Below are 15,295 nucleotides of genomic sequence, written 5' to 3'. Positions count from 1 at the left end.
CCACCCGCCCCCGCCTTTCTGCTCCCAACCTAAAAACAGCTGCTCAGACAGACCCAGAAGAGATTTGCAAGCTGGGCTTTTCATGGTGGTGTTAGGTGGATTTGCTTTACCTCAGGGAGGGGAGGGAGTAAATGCAAGGGGATGCATTGCTTTCTTGCAGAAAAAAAAAATGTCACGGGGTAGCCTGTTAGGATTAAATGGGGCCTTTCTCTTTCGCGTTGGCCCTAAAAACGGAGCAGCATGGAGAGAATTCAGAGAGGCTGGTGGGGAGATGTGGCCCTTGGGAATCCTGGCTCTCGGCAATAGCAAATCCCGAAGGAACCAGCACCTCCAGGGTGAGCAGGAGGCCAGCAAGACAGAACGGGACAAAGGCAATAGGCACTGCAAGATGTCCCAGAAAGGAGAGGGAAAGCAAAAGTAGGTGGCACGTCTGGAGATGGGTGACCTTCCTAAAGCCTCCAGAAAGGGCTTTTCTGGAGCTGCTGTGCCCCATTTTCAGGGCAGCTGAAATCCATTGATTTCAATGGGACCTGGGAGTACCCGCAGGCTGGTGCCATCAGTTCGTGGTGCCCCAGCACCTCCTGTTCAGGAGACAACACCCTGTGGCCAGAACTGACCCCAGGGCCGGGCAAGAGCAGCCCCTTCCCGAAAGGAGACAAAGTAGAGGTGCAGGACTGCAAACATCCTTAAAGAGAGGAGGACTTTTCCAGGTGAAAGCAAGCTCGGAGAAGTGGTGGTTTACTACCCATTTTATTTTCACTTGCAGTGATAGGTCCCTCTCAAAAACGTAGGGTATAAAGTTCACGTGAGAAAAAACACAGATTAATGAAGACAGTAGTTTGGGCTACTTTTCATCAGTAATGACTGTCGTCCATCCTCTGCTATACACTTGCATTACACTTGCTCAGAGCCCTCATCCCAGTCCAAGGCCCCTTGTGTCTGTGACTCCTCAGACTTGTAGCTGCCAGTAATGCCAAGAGGTGCATTTGAAATCCCTCCCAGGAGGCCAACACAACTCTTCAGGAACTTTCCCTGTCATGAAAGCTCACCAGAAAGGCCCACACATCCCTTTGACTAAGTAAGGTTTGGTTTCTGAGCACCTACGAGGAAACAGAACCTAATTTCCTAAACCACTTGTGCAAAGGTGTCCTTATGTCAGTGGAGGCTATGTCTGATGGATAACCACCACCGTTCTGCGTATGCTCCTTAGTGTCCCTGGGGAGCGGGGACAGTGGTTATGAAAAGGTCTCTCTCCTACAGAGCCCAGCTGCTGCCACCAGCGGTGACCATGCTTCGGCCATGGGACAAGGGAAGTCTGGAAGGATCACTCCCCTTCTTCTCTCCACACATCACACAGAGTCCTCATAGCTTGAGAAGTCCCTCAGCTCCGCGTTTTTGATCAGGTCCTCGTATGTGGTGGGGCAGTAGGTTTTGTACAGTTTTTCGGCCAGCGTGTTGCTGCCAGCAACCACAGCTTTCCGGTTGCGGTTCATGAAGTTCCACAAGTGCAGCGCGTAGGAGTGGTTGAAATCGGGGTTTTTGTCCCATACGTCATAGTACCGGCCCCAGGCTGGGTACGGGATGGGGTAGAAACGCTGTGGGTTTAGGAAGGAGATGTTCTGGCAGCTGTGGTCCTCAATGCCTTCAAAATCGGTGAGATTGCAGATGGTTTTGAGCATCCTTGTCATTAAGAAGGGGCCCTGGTTCCCCCAGATGTTCCCATTGTACTTGAGAACAAAGTTCTCCATGCAGTCCCAAATAAATTTGTGGTGGGCAGGGAAGCCAAAGATCCCGTTGCTGGAGAACCGTGACTTCTGTGCCGCCAAGAAGCTCCCCTCGGGGATGGGCCTGATGGAGATGACATCCGTGTCCATGTAGATGCCCCCGTACTTCCAAATGAGAGCCAGTCTGCTGGCATCAGAGCTGACGTGGACCCAGTTCTTCTCCTCCTCTGGGTCTACCTGCAGAGTTGGAGAGGCAAGACAGTGATGCTACCAGAGAACAACCACATCCCCCATCGGGCGTCAAACAGCACCGTGAAACTATTCCTACACCACAAAGGGTGGTGCTCTACCAGCATGGCAGCATTCACAAGCACTCAGACGACTCGTGCAACACGCCTGGTTAGACTAGCTTCTGTTGAGCAAGACTATTAAGCTCTGTTTTATCAAAACACGTATGCAATCTATTTTTACCAACATTTCATTTGCCAAAAATCTGATTCTCCAGATAGTGGGAAAATGCTGATAATGTGTTCAATAAACAGATAGATGAATACGCTGCAAAACATGGCAAAAATAAACCTATTCTGAACCAGAAAAATAGAAGTGACTGGTTTCACATAGCCAGGCCCACGCTCCTCCATTCATTTTGAGCCTCGTCCCGAGCAACCCCCCCCCCATCTATAATTCATTCCATTTTCCCCCTCATCACAACTCTCACCTCGTTGTACCACTGCAGCAGGGGGGTCTCCTGGAAGATGGTTTCCATCTGGAGAGGGAAAAGGAAGACATTCTTCATAGAAGATAAAAGCGAGAAGGCTGCATAGCTGGAGTTTGAGTCCAACACCGTGTCGTTCGTGAGCCCCTTCATGAAGAGGATGACGGGCCGGTCCTGGTAAATCCTGGCAGCAGACTCCACAGAGCAGGAGACCAGCGGGGGCGGCTCCAGGCGCTCCGTCGTCTCCAGGAAGATGATGCTTTTTCCCAGGTTCAAGACCTGCTCAGGTGTCAGGAAGTGCTTGGGCACAGGCATACAGGAGAAGAAGCAGCCGGTCAGCAAGGAGATCTCATACAAAATGCCCGAGACAAAGAAGAAGCAGAGGCATATGTAGATCTTCTTCAACATTCTTGCTTTCCTTTGGCCTCTGGGGTTGTGCCTTGGACATGTATGCTAAGGAAGAGCAGAAATACATGTCAGTGTTATGGCTTAGCAGGACCAGCAGTGCAGCCTGGCAGGGATGGAGGCTGCAGGGAGAGAGGCAGATATAAGGACGAAGCGTGTGGCTTTACACAAGCAGAATGCTAGGAGGTACCTGGATTATAGTTCTGACAAATCCACATTTCCAGCTTGTTTGCTGGCCATCAGGCTTCCTGGAAGCCCAGCTCCTGGATGAAGACACCCAAACTGTCTGGAGCATGCAACAGGACTTCAGAAGGCAGGAGACGATGCAGAGAGAAAAGCTGGCTCTGCTGCAGGCTGGACCTCAGTTCCAGAGATGGTTTGGGGCCAATGGGACCCACCTGAAAGGGCACAGAAGGGACAGGTTCTAGGTGAGACATCTCCCATGTGCATCAGCCTGTCCCCGCTCCTGGTTCCGCAGCAGCACGAGCCCGTACAGCACCAGGGAGCTCTGGCTGGTGAGAGGCAGGATTGGGCCTTAGCTGCATTGCACTGACAGGCTCATGGTGTAAGGAAATTCCCTCCTGAGATGCCACCAGGTTGCACGTGAGCAGCCACATTTCCTCTGCAGAGATCAACCAGCTCCCAGGAGCCAGGGTCCGGTGGAACGGAGATGCTTTGAATGACAAGCCAGTGTCCGAGCGACCCCCTGAATGCATTGAAAGCCTGATTAATTAAAGGGAACGGGAGGAAACGCAGCTCTGTGTGCTCGGTTAGCTAATGAGATGCATTACCATGTCACCCAGCCAGAATATAGATAAGTCCGTAGCGTAGCGAACCCCATGGAAATTCCCCTGGAAGCGCTGAGCTTGAAGCTGTGGCAGCTCCTGCTCCATTTCTCAGAGCTAGATCTCATCAAATTAAATATTAAAGCAATGACTGTTCCCATCAGCACAGCTTTCCATGCTGCATAGCAAATGTTGCTGTTTTCCATTGCCAAAACAGTTCTCTCACTATGCCCCAGGCTCCTGCAAAAGCAATGGGGAAAAATATAAGGGGGGAGCAGGAAGGTGCTGCAGCCACCAGCAGGACCGTGGGGACAATCCTCTGGAGAAGGCCAGCAAAGTTTGCAGCCTGCAGGGAAGGGGATGCTGCTTTTTATTGGCTTTAATCATTGTTTTTTCTTTTTTCACCCCCCTCTCCCCCCCCACTTTGTCTCCTTGCACCAACGCTGTGCAGAGGAGCCCAGCCCCTGCCTCCAGGGCCTCCCTACAGACAGGGAATGGAGAGCCAACAGTTTCAGAAACATGTTCTGGAACCCACCGATAAGGCCAATAATGCTGCAACACCAAATTTCCTTCCACATTCCTCTCCTTCCTCTCAGACCTGCTTTGACACATTCCCAGTTATTTGGAAAAAAAAAATAAAAACTGCATCCTAGCAGCTCCCTCACGAAGCTCAGCTTGGGCAGATTTTCGGGCTTTTTCTCCCCTCCATATCCCTGTTCTGACCTACGCCATCCCTGCTGCTCATTCTGGGTTGCTCCCATGCATCCCAGAGCTGGAGCTCCCTCCCGTTCCTTGCAGTTTCTAAAATCTTGATGCCAGACTCCTTGCCTGAAGCAGAAAACCCAGCCTTTGGCTTTGATTAGAAACGGGACCATCCGAACATTCCCATTACAGGATTAATATTTCTTCTTCGATGGCCTCAAGATCCGATGTCTCGAGTCTTTATGAGGAGCTTGGCAGAGCCGTGGTTGCAATAGCTGTTCAAATTTAAAATAGTCCAGAAGGCATTTTATTTGCAAATTGTGGAGGGAGAATAAGCAGACACTCCAACAGATATCAGCTCCGTGTACAACATTGTGCAGAGAAACGCAAATCTTCATCGTCTCATTCTGGGAAATTGTTTTGCTTGGTTGGTTTTCCAAAACCCACTCTGTGGCGAGTTACGAATTCTCATCACATTTGACCTGGAGGCTGCTGTTATCAAAATGTTCACTTCTCTGCTCGAGTTAAAAGGACTGCAGAGCCGAGCGTTAAAAATAAATCCCAGCCATTGAATAGATTACCCTGCTGAGTGGGCTGCTTTTTGGCTGCAGCAGACGGCACGCTGGCTTGATGGCCCTTCTTGTAAAGATATTTCTTTTCTCCAGGCAATTGCAGTATTTCAAGTGCGGGATGAAGACGGGTGGGAGCCTACAAGAGATTACTAGGAACGCCGTGCGCTGTGCGGTCATTCCTCCGGGGTGCCTGCGGGACATGTGCAGCAGGGAGGTGCAGTGGAATTTGGGGGCTTTCCTCCCAGAACCAGTGGGATTTGCGTTTGGGTCTGCACACATCCAACAGGGCGACTGTCTTTATTCCTCCTGCCGGGGAATAACCCCGACGCTGATTCCACCCATGGCAGCGCTTGAGCTTGCATGGGTTTATTGAATGTCTTTGCAGAAGGTGCTCAAGTAAATTGCAGCTACGATCAAGTCAGTGCATGTGTGCACACTTCAAAGCCAGCTTCCTTCCAGCTTTAGCACCAGGCATATCTGGAAACCTCTATCAAACGGAAACCCTGTAGAAGAATATTCTGTAGTGACTGCAGACTAATTAATGCAGCTGTCCCTACCTCCAGCAACGCACGCAAGCAAAGGGGCTCCTTCCCACACCACTTTTCACTCATGTTCCAGTTCCACAAGCCGACATTTTTATAGATAAAGCAAAACTCACCTCTTGCCTGGAAAAAAATATGGCAGAGCATGCAATCCTCAGGGAAGGAAGGCCAAGCTGAAGCAGGCTGGAAGGCGTCCACGGCCAGTGGAGAGCCCTTTGCCTATGCTGGAGGAGCCGCGCTGCCTCTGCACTGTCTTCTCCCCTGCCAGGGCTTGGAGCAGCCTCATGGCTTTCACTCTACCAGCTCTGGTGTTTGCATTCTTGGTGCACTGAGATAACGCTGAGGCAGGAGCTGGGCTGTGTTTTCAGAGGTGCAGGCATGCAGGAGCACGCAGGGTGAAGTGGCCCAATTGCTCTGCAAAGGTCTTGGAGATGGGGGATGGAGCCAAGCAGGCACAAAAAACAGACTGATTGCATCTTTTGGGGTGCTGTTTTATTCCCTATTGCCTGGAAAGGAGACTTTGCAGAATATTTAGCTTTTTCTCTTTATCCTCCGTTAGGGCTGTTCTGGATATATTTTGCACCATTGTGTAGGTCTTTGCCCTATAGAAAAGAAGAGTTTTCCCCAAATGACATGGGATGCTGTTGCCTTGCTTGGAAGCATTCACTGGGGCCTCACACACAAATACATCCCAAATAACACCCCACATCCTGAACTCTGTGCCAGCACAGGCTGGATTTATTTAATCCAACCAGCACTTTAGCAGCAGACTAACACCCAGCACCCACAGGGCTGGACCTCACTGTGGGTTAATTTATGGTGGAAACATGGAGGGTCAGCCAAGCCACGGTCACTTTAAACTTGAGCAAAAAGGCTGTGGAGTTTGATATTGTTTAATTCATTGCTTTTAAATACATGCCGCTCATTTGCACTGTGAGTGTGGCTGTGTTTACCAAATTTCATCAGAGACGTCAGAAAGCCCTTTGGGAGGAGACCAACAGCATCTTGGCTCTCAGTAGCTGTCCTGTGCTGGGTTGGCAGGATTTCCAAGAGAGATGGAGCCATAAAGCCAACAGAGAAGCCTCTGGCACATCCCTCCTGCAACCCTGACCTGTGCTGGCCCTCGCAAGGAAGCCAGAGCACCCTCTGGGATGCAGATGCCCAGCCACCAGGCTCTTTGCAGTATCCCTCATGCTGCCTTTTCCCCTTCTCATCAGGGCTTTTGGTGAGGCTGTAGACCCATGGCAGATGCAGTAGCAGGGCTGCCAGCCAAAGGACGCTGGCAGCCTTGCACATTGTGCAGGATATGGGATGAGTGGCCCAAAGGCTTTCCCCTGCAAAGGCGAGCACTAGCACTGAAGCACTCAAGCTTGAGAAAAATGCTCACTCGCCACCCAGAAAAACATCTTTCTCCATCATCAGCTACCACTTAGCACTAACAAACCACCAAGGAGCGCTCGGCTAATCCCATCCACCAGTCGTGGCAGCAAAAAGCCTGCCTGCCTTCTAAAACTTCGCCGTGGAAGAGGACAGGGTGTGCCCATTTGCTTCTTGCCAGGTGCAAAGGGCCCTGGGTCTGCCCCCAGCCCTGTTTGCGCTCCCGCGTGCTCCCTTCCTGCCGCAGGCTGCTGACGGAGGATGTGAAAGCATTAATGCTGCCTCAGCCAGGCAGAGCAAACAGTCCCATGGAAAGGTATCAAGATACCCAGGGCTTAATCAGCAGATAGCGCCCAGGGAGAAAGCACGGCCAGGGCTCACATTACAAAGAAGTCCCTTGGGAGTGACGTTGAAGGAGCCCCCGTGCCCCGACACACCTCGGCTTTCCCCAGAAACGCTCTCCTTTGGCAAACACTTGCTTGGGTCCATCTTTTCACAATGTGTCCCGCAGCAAAATAGCACGGCACACGATCAGCCACAAGATCTTCTGGGGGTGGAGGTTTCCATCCATCCACCCCTTTCCAACACAGTGCCTGCCAAGCCTACAGGGTGCACTGATCCGTAAACACCAAGGCACGCACAGAAACAGATGCCATCTGTTATGAGAAGTCTCAGCCCATCTTTTATCTTCCAGGTAGTGGGAAAGCATCCCCCTCCCGTCCTGGCTGCCCCATCACCTCCATGTGCCACCAGCCCCTTGACCCGGCATTAGGAGGTGAATTTGCTGGGGGCAGTGTAAACTTATAGCCCGGGGGAGCAGCGACCACCAGTGAAATGAAAAGAAGTTATAGAAACTGAGCCACAGAACAGGCGAGGATGGCAGGGAACTCTGGGGGCTGCCTGGTCCAACCCCCTGCAGGTGTTAGCACCTGCAGCAGATTGCCCAGGATGCCAAAGGCACAGGTTCCTCCTGCACACAGGGAGGAAGGCATCAAGAGGGCTCACGTTGCAGCTTGGTCGGAGTGCTTGAGGAGGTACTTCAAGGGAGGAATGGCAGACTTTGTCCTCGGGGGTTCTTCTGCTTGTCCCCTGCACCTCTGTTGATGAACCCCAGCATTTGGCTGGGCTCTGGTCTCCTAAAAAAAGTATCCTTGCCCCCCAAACCTACTTTTAATGGATGTTTTAATGTTGCTGTTTGCAAAAGCAGCTCGAAAGACCTTTCCAGGCAATTTCAGCCTGGCTGATGACCACCTCAGGACATCATGAAGATTAAACTCAGGTGAAAAGCCCAGCTTTTCACCATTTCTCTGCACATTTGCAAGAATAATCTGGGTCAGTCTACCCTATAAGCTCTTATAAATAGGGATAGACAGTGACTAGACACCCCCTATTCCCCCACCTTCACCTCCTCTGTTCTGGATTGAGCAAACATCTCACTCAATCCCTCCTTGCATGTCCTCCATCAGCACCACAGTGGCCCTCCACTACACCCTCTCTGATATTCCAGTGTTTGATCTACCAGGGTGCCCAGAACTGGGTGCAGAACCCAGCTGTGGCCTCAGAAGGGCAAAGACGAGGGGGCCAAGCCCTTCCTCACCCCACAGTACCTGGTTTTGAGTAAGATCCCCAGAAGACCAGTCTGAATGTTTCAGAAATAGGGGCAGAAACATGCCTGGATTTGCTTCCTTCATACACAAATCCCTGTAGGGCCCCTTGCGGTTAACTCTCAGCACATATAGCTCTGGGCATTTACTGAAAGCTTGTGCCTTCTTCAGAACGATGCTGACCTAGTAGAAAATTCGTTTGCTTTCTTTGAGCAACAGAAGTTACAAAACAATGCTTTTAGCAATTCTAGGGGAAAAAACAAACAAACAAACAAAATGTTTCGTGGGAAAACTATAAATCACTTACACCTTACATGCATACGGAGAGAGCGGAAGAGGTGAAGCTGGTGGCACTTTGTTGTAAACAGGGGGACCCAAAGGCAAGTTCCTCGGTGGATTCAGCAGGTGGCCGTGCCACAGGGACTAACACATGGAGGAAACACTATTGGAGAAAGGAATGCAAGGCGCTGAATTGCGCCAGATTACAAGCAATTGTAAAGCAATACATTTGTGCTTAAAGGTTTCCATACTCATTTCCCTAACACCTGCAATGTCCATACAGCTTTAGAGATAAAACCAGAGTAACAACTAAAAAGTCGGCCACCCTATCTGCAGTAGGGGAAGTGTTTACTTTCCTTTGCCTAATTTCACTTCAAGCTTTTTCCAGCTCCCCAGCTCCTGATAGCATCACACCCTGCAAACACCTGTGCAATATTATAGCCTTCCTCCACTTTAATGTAGTCAACCTCCACAATATTAGTTTATATATCATCAGTTAGTTCCCCAAAGTGCTGATACGATTTTAAGTGTTTTCTGTACTGGACAGCCTTTTTGAAACAGGCCCACAGAAACCCGAGGGTTTGGTAACTGAAGACTCAACACTGTCAGAACCGTGTAGAGGAGAACAGTTTGGCTGGTGGCTCCCACGTCTGCCTTTGCATCACAGAAGCTTTTTGTGCTGGTGTGTGGAAAGCAAACACCATTAGACCTCATGGGCCTCACATGGCAAAAAAAAAAAATCCAAAAATCCCCTCCCATTAGGAACAGCTCTGTTACCTCTGCCCAGAGCATGTGCCAACCTGTAGTTTATCTGCTACAGGTTGCACTTCAGCCCCCAAGCTCCAGGCAGTGCCAATCCCTCAGTCCCTGCGGGGCAAAGCCCCCACAAAGCCCCCAAGCAGGGTGGTCCAGAGCCAGCCCACCCATGTCCCACTGCTCCAAGCATGACTTTGCTGCACCCACAGCACTCCCAGCCCCCAGAAATGCTGGAAAATGACAGAACAAGTGATTACTGTGCCTCTAAGAGAACACCTGCATCACTAGATCACCCTCCCAGGACTTTTTTGGATATGAAGCCTGCACCCACCGTGGGCAGGCAGGACCCCACTGCTGGAGGGTGGCTCCCAGCAGCTGGGTGCTGAGCAGGGATGGGTGCGCAGCTGGAGGGAGCGTGCTGGAAGCCTGCGGCAGGCATCTATCAGGAAATCACGCTCGCTTTATTACCATTTTACAGACAGCCAGCACCCAGAGCTTTCTATATTCATGAACTCATCAGATTTGTATTTCAAAAATAATAGATGTCATTATTATTATTATTGGAATGAATTTCTCTATTATAGTCTGAGTGATTGTAACTACTTACTGCCTCCAGCACAGGAACCACCTAAAGAATAATACAAGCAAATAATATTTCTGTAGTTGTAGCTACAGGGTTGGGTAGGTTTTTTTGTTTTGTTTTTAAGTGAGAAAGGTAATAACCAGAACAACAGCAACAATCATAACAGAAATAAAGTCATTATGAGGTTGTGTATAACAATACCAGTTTTTAAGGTAAATTTAGTTTGGGGCGCATGACTCATGCTTCTCCCTGAGATTTTTCTCGACTGCTTGGAGCGCTGCCTCTAATAACAGCTTCACACTTTCTGCCCGCTTTATCCTCTGTGCAGAGGGAAGAAAGCAAAAACAAGTCTCAGCAGAACGGCTTCCTGATGCAGGGACCGCACAGGAGGGCGTAAGGCTCTTTGCTTCCAGCCCCAGAGCTCCACCACAAAGCCCCGCCAGCGCCCCTCAGCCCCTGCAAGCCTCCTCACCTCAGTACCAGCCCTGTGTGCTTTGGAGGTGGGGCTTTCACTGCTCCTGGATGACTTCAGTACCAGGGTTTTTTCTCCTCGAAAGAAAGTCCACAAAATGCTGTGCATTGACAAAGAGCAGAGATAAACCAACTGACCGTAAATTATGCACTCATAAGCTAAATCTAGATAGCTAGTGGGTAGAGCATATCAGCCTTGATGGATGGCTTTCCTCCAGCAAGCAGGCAGCCTGGGGACTGGCAAAAAAAAAGCCAAAGTGGCTGCGGAGCTGCCTGGGAGGCTCTCCAGCGAGTCCTAGCACGGGCCAGTCTCCCCTGCCATCGCAGCAGGGTTTATGGCCAAAGCAATGAAACCCTCTTCACCCCGGTTGCTTCTCCCCATTGCCATTAGCAAGTCCCCTTGCTCTGCCCCTGCCAGGCTCTGTCCTGACCTCTCCCCACGTGGCCCATATGGTGCCACCAGGCGAAGATCTGCCACAGCATTATGTGCAATATACGCTGTCAGTGTATTCTGACATGAGTCCAATAGGATGGATTCAAAAAAGATGGGATCCCACCATGCCAAAATACAACATTTGGTTGAGCATCTGCCAGAGCCTAACTAGCAGACTGCTGAGAATGCTGCATTTTCCTTTTTGTGTGTGTGCGCGCATTTGTTTTTAAAGCATGCACAATAGCAAAGAGGCTGGGGAGTTGAAGATGCTCACAAAAATCCTGTGTGAGCAAGGACCCATTCATAGCTGGGTCAGCTGGAGGGGGCATTTATCACAAGTGCCAGGCAAAAGTTAAACTTATGGCCCTGGTGTGCTGGTAAGCTGCACTACAATACTCTCAACATGTTCCTGTCCAGAATTCAGGTTTTCCTCCCCCAGTGATCTGGAATAATTCTTCAAGGTGCAGACCTTCGCCCTGTCAGCTGTGTAACCACTCCCTTCTACACAACCTTCATTTCAGTGATGTCACTTTATTTGATGATAAAAGTTGCAATTACATTTTAGTGGCTGGAATTACCACAGGGAACCTGCCCTGCTGACCTCCTGTGCACTCATGGCATGACAGAAAGCAACACCTCACCATGAGCAGCCCTCTGCACTGGCACGTTTCGTGGGGGACCTCTCTTCTCCCAAGGGTGTGAATAATTTTTTCAAGTACTTTGGAGTTGCAGAGGTGTCAGAGTTATCTTCACAGCTCAGGTATTTTCTATCCTGCAGGGACAACTTGTGATCTCCCCCTCTTGCCACCTGTCCTCAAGGTACACTGATGGACAGTTGCCTACAGCCATCCACTGGCCTGCTGTAACTCCGGCCAGCTACCTTTCCTCTCCAACCTCAAGTCCAGAAGCCCTTGATTTGGTGAAGCTGAAGACCACCAGGTGGCTCGTGGATTCACTTTGGGATGCCCTTCATGGGGGCAGGTTTGCTCTCAAGAGAGGGACCCCACCCAGCTGCCCAGAGAAAGGGCTTTGAAGCTGGCACTGCATCAGGATTACCTACAGGCTAGGAAATCCTGGAAGAAATCCAAGAGGAACACATGCCACCTCCTTTCTCGGCCTTAGCACACATTGCTGCTAGTGACCAGAGAGCCCTGGTGGAGCAGCAGTCTAAGAGACGATGAAATTGAAGTCCCAGCTCTTCTCGAGCTGGGCACCTCCTCCTCAATGCTCTTCCTTGTCCCAGAGCATTTCCCAAACAGTCATCCCAGCCTTAACCCACTTCTACAGAATTCACAGAAAATTATGGTCATCAGCTTCACTTACCCATCCCATTTGTCACAGCACAATGCCACAAGAACTGTGAAAGGAGAAAGGGCTTGGCTTTAGACTTCTAGTAGAAAGTTTGTCCATTCAAAATGATATTGTCCTGATGAAGCAGGAACTGGCTCAGTTTATGCTTTTTAATTAAAATCTGGGGAAGCTTATGCTGAGATGAGGGACTGAGATAGGCTTCAGATCTCCAGAGCAGCAAAAGTGGATGGAGAGCTGACAGGGACAGACAAAAAGAGTAGGTCAGCAAAATGGGACAGCTTCAAAGTGAGGGGACGGCTAGGGCTGGGTGCACCCATGTAAGGAGGAAGGGGGAAAAAAATGTAGCATTATACATAGAAGTGTGCAGAAATGGGAACAGCCAGCCACAAAAGCAGGTCTGGGTTAAAGGGTAATGAAAACATTTCCCCCAAAATTAAACAGACTGTTTTTGTCAGGAAGAGTGACACTGACTGGGGAGTGAGGGCACACATTACCTGGAACAAAAAGGGAAGGAGTGAGAGCAGCCACATCTGGAGGCAGAACTCTGGAGTGCACTGAGATGAAGCCTGAGGGGTTGAGGAAATCTCCAGCCTGCTTGGAGACAAGTGGTGCCTCGCGTGCAGAGGGGAAAGCACATTTCTGATGAGTCCCGTGGGTGAAAAGGCACTGATTGAACCCCCAAAAGCAAATGGATTATAAGAAAAGTAAAATATGATAAGGAAAACGAAAAGCATGAGCTAGCCATCTACAGAGGCGTTAACCCATTTTTAGTTATACACAAGATTGTAGGACAAATGCTAAAGGAAACATTAATTAAAGGCACTGAGAAAAATGAGATAAAGTGCAACACAGGTTTACCAAAGGCAGTTTGTGCCAGACTGTGCTGACATCTCCCTTTGATAAGATAATTGGTTTTCCAGACAAGGGAAATTTGGTAGATCTAATCTATCTAGAGTTCAATAAAGCATTTGATATGGTGCCACATGGGAAATTATTAGCGGAGCTTGAGAAAATGAGAATTAACAGAAGAACTCTGAAGTGGAGAGAGCAGGGGCTGGCACGGGGACAGCAGCAGGATCGGCACGGGGGAGCCGGGGTGCAAGAGGTTGCTGGTGGGTGCCTGAAAACTCCATCTTGGCACCTATCCCATGAAGGCTGGCCACCTCCAGCTCTGTGCAAGGCTGGGAGCAGAGCAGTGAAGTTCCCTTGCTTACATGGATTTCTGCACCGAGACTCACAACCTCGATGGCTCGGAGGGGAGCATCCCTGCAGACTTTGTAGGGCTGCACCTATACCATGAGATGGCAATGTTGTTCCACCTAAGAGCAGCTCTCTTGTCCTCTTCCAGCACTGGTTTGCAGCGTCTGGACACATTTTGGTACGTACTCCAAGAAATATCAGTGATTGCAACTGTGAACCGAGGATGACGGTGGAAGCTAAATCTGTCCCCACGTGGCACAAACAGCGTGGTGCTGGACCACCAGCCTTCATTTCTCAGGAGTGAAAACATGCAGGTGGCAGTGGAAGGAAGAATATTAAATTAAGGCAGATGAGAAGCAAGGCGTTGCTATCTCCATTGCAGATCCAGGCTAAACCACCTTTCCCAGTATACCAAAAAATATACAAAAGCAGCCAAAGTTGATCAGAGTAAGTGTGAATGTGCACACATGGGTGCATGGCAGAGGAAGAGAAAACAATTTTAAATAAAAATAAAGTCTGCTTATCCCTTCCCCGTATTTTTAGTTTAAATTACACCCAAAAGCCATCTGATCAATTCAGCTGAAATGAGCCTTTAATCCTAATAAGTCTTGATCACAGAATTATCTCTTTAAACCGAGGGAATGTGTTTGCCTTAAGAATTAATACCTTGGCTCCAGTTTCTTTGGCGTGTACCTTACTTTTCCATGAGTATAAAATTCACCTGTTAATGTCAAAAAAAACAAAAACAAACAAAAAAACAGAGAGGGACAAAGAAATGCTTTTAGCTCCTTTGTGTCCCCACACATCATTTCTGATCACTGCAGCATCTTTCTCAAATGGGGAGACACCCAGTTTCACCCATGCTACAACAAAAATTTATGCCAGGATAAAATTCTCAGTCTTCTTTAAGTCTTTGAAAAAAAGACAGAATCTGCTCATTATTCCTCAAACCTAGAACAACTCTGTCACTTTAAATAAGCTTTCAGGGGGATTTTTGAATATTGAGCTTGCCAAAGGTTGCTGTTTCAGAGAAATGCAGGCTCTAGCACTCCACAGTAACCCTTCATTCAATTAGAAACCATTACAATAGCTCCTGAATGTTGAAATTCAGGCATTATTATTGTTATTTTCTGGATTTCTTACCTCTCTCTCTCTTTTTTTTTTTTTTTTTTAGGTACCAGCGCAATCACTTCTTTGCCAGTGGTAGCCTGCACAACAAAATTATTTCTTTCTCCCTCTCATTTTACAGCTACCTGGGAATTTCTTTAGGTCATCTCTCACTTACTAAATTACAGGTTAGAGTTGTAAGAGAGGGAGGCTTAGCAGGCAGAATCTCTTTTTATAGTAGTCATGAACAAGCCTGGCCCCAGCTGCTCCAAATTAATGTAGACCCAGTGGTGTAAATCAAGATGTATTCATTTGAATGCAGCTGTGATTATTTTTCTTAGCTGAGCATTTGATGGGCGCTTTTTCTGGTAACCTGCCCATCACCCTTGGGCTTGTCAGGAGACCCGGTGTTGAGAGCAGCTTGCGGCGTGTGAGCTGCTGCCTCCCTGATGGGAGAGGAAAGGTGCAGAGGGATCCTGAAGGTGGTAGCATTTCCATGGCTAACAGAGCCCAAACCTACCGCCAGCGGCAGCAAGAGGAGCTGAAAGAAAGGACGTGCGGGAGATGCCCTACAGAGATGCAGTGGGGAAGGGGGTGGGATGTGCATGGGGGTGAAAAGAGCAGCACAAAACCGCCTGCCCTGGGAAATAAAGCAGTGAGGAGAGAATAAGAATTGTCTTTGCAGCTTGCTTTGCAGTGCTCAGCAGGGGAGGGCAGCAGGTCTCCAGC

The 15,295-nt window shown here is 49.3% G+C and overlaps 1 protein-coding gene across 4 annotated transcripts; it reads right to left on the bottom strand.

Moving 5' to 3' along the window:
• Window positions 1-138: 138 nt before the first annotated feature.
• On the bottom strand, window positions 139-14,755 carry A4GNT (alpha-1,4-N-acetylglucosaminyltransferase). Of its 4 annotated transcripts, XM_083848476.1 has the most exons (11): window positions 14,603-14,755; window positions 14,126-14,180; window positions 12,754-12,925; window positions 12,272-12,305; window positions 10,517-10,616; window positions 8,734-8,868; window positions 5,562-6,779; window positions 3,636-5,406; window positions 3,035-3,242; window positions 2,443-2,892; window positions 139-1,961 (listed from the first exon to the last, which is right to left on the bottom strand). In XM_083848476.1, the coding sequence occupies exons 9-11, from the start codon at window positions 3,137-3,139 to the stop codon at window positions 1,350-1,352; spliced, it is 1,167 nt and encodes a 388-aa protein (XP_083704602.1). In that variant the 5' UTR covers window positions 3,140-3,242; window positions 3,636-5,406; window positions 5,562-6,779; window positions 8,734-8,868; window positions 10,517-10,616; window positions 12,272-12,305; window positions 12,754-12,925; window positions 14,126-14,180; window positions 14,603-14,755; the 3' UTR covers window positions 139-1,349. The 4 variants fall into 4 exon arrangements, with proteins under 4 accessions (XP_083704602.1, XP_083704601.1, XP_083704603.1 ...); XM_083848475.1 differs by lacking the exons at window positions 3,636-5,406; window positions 5,562-6,779; XM_083848477.1 differs by lacking the exons at window positions 3,636-5,406; window positions 5,562-6,779 and having other exon boundaries at window positions 8,741-8,868.
• Between the last annotated feature and the right edge of the window lie 540 nt (window positions 14,756-15,295).

This window comes from Anser anser (genome assembly GCF_964211835.1).
Source record: "Anser anser genome assembly, chromosome: 9".
Classification (NCBI taxonomy): Eukaryota; Metazoa; Chordata; class Aves; order Anseriformes; family Anatidae; genus Anser; species Anser anser.
The sequence above is the reverse complement of the archived record's forward strand: the minus strand, read 5'-3'. Positions and strand labels throughout refer to the sequence as shown.

Excerpts from the sequence above, each read along its gene's own strand:
- A4GNT (XM_083848476.1), bottom strand. The coding sequence starts at position 3,139 with ATGCTCCAGACAGTTTGGGTGTCTTCATCCAGGAGCTGGGCTTCCAGG. Across the intron at positions 2,893-3,034 it reads TTGTCAGAACTATAATCCAG|CATACATGTCCAAGGCACAA; the intron begins GTACCTCCTAGC and ends GCTCTTCCTTAG. Across the intron at positions 1,962-2,442 it reads TGCTGCAGTGGTACAACGAG|GTAGACCCAGAGGAGGAGAA; the intron begins GTGAGAGTTGTG and ends CCAACTCTGCAG.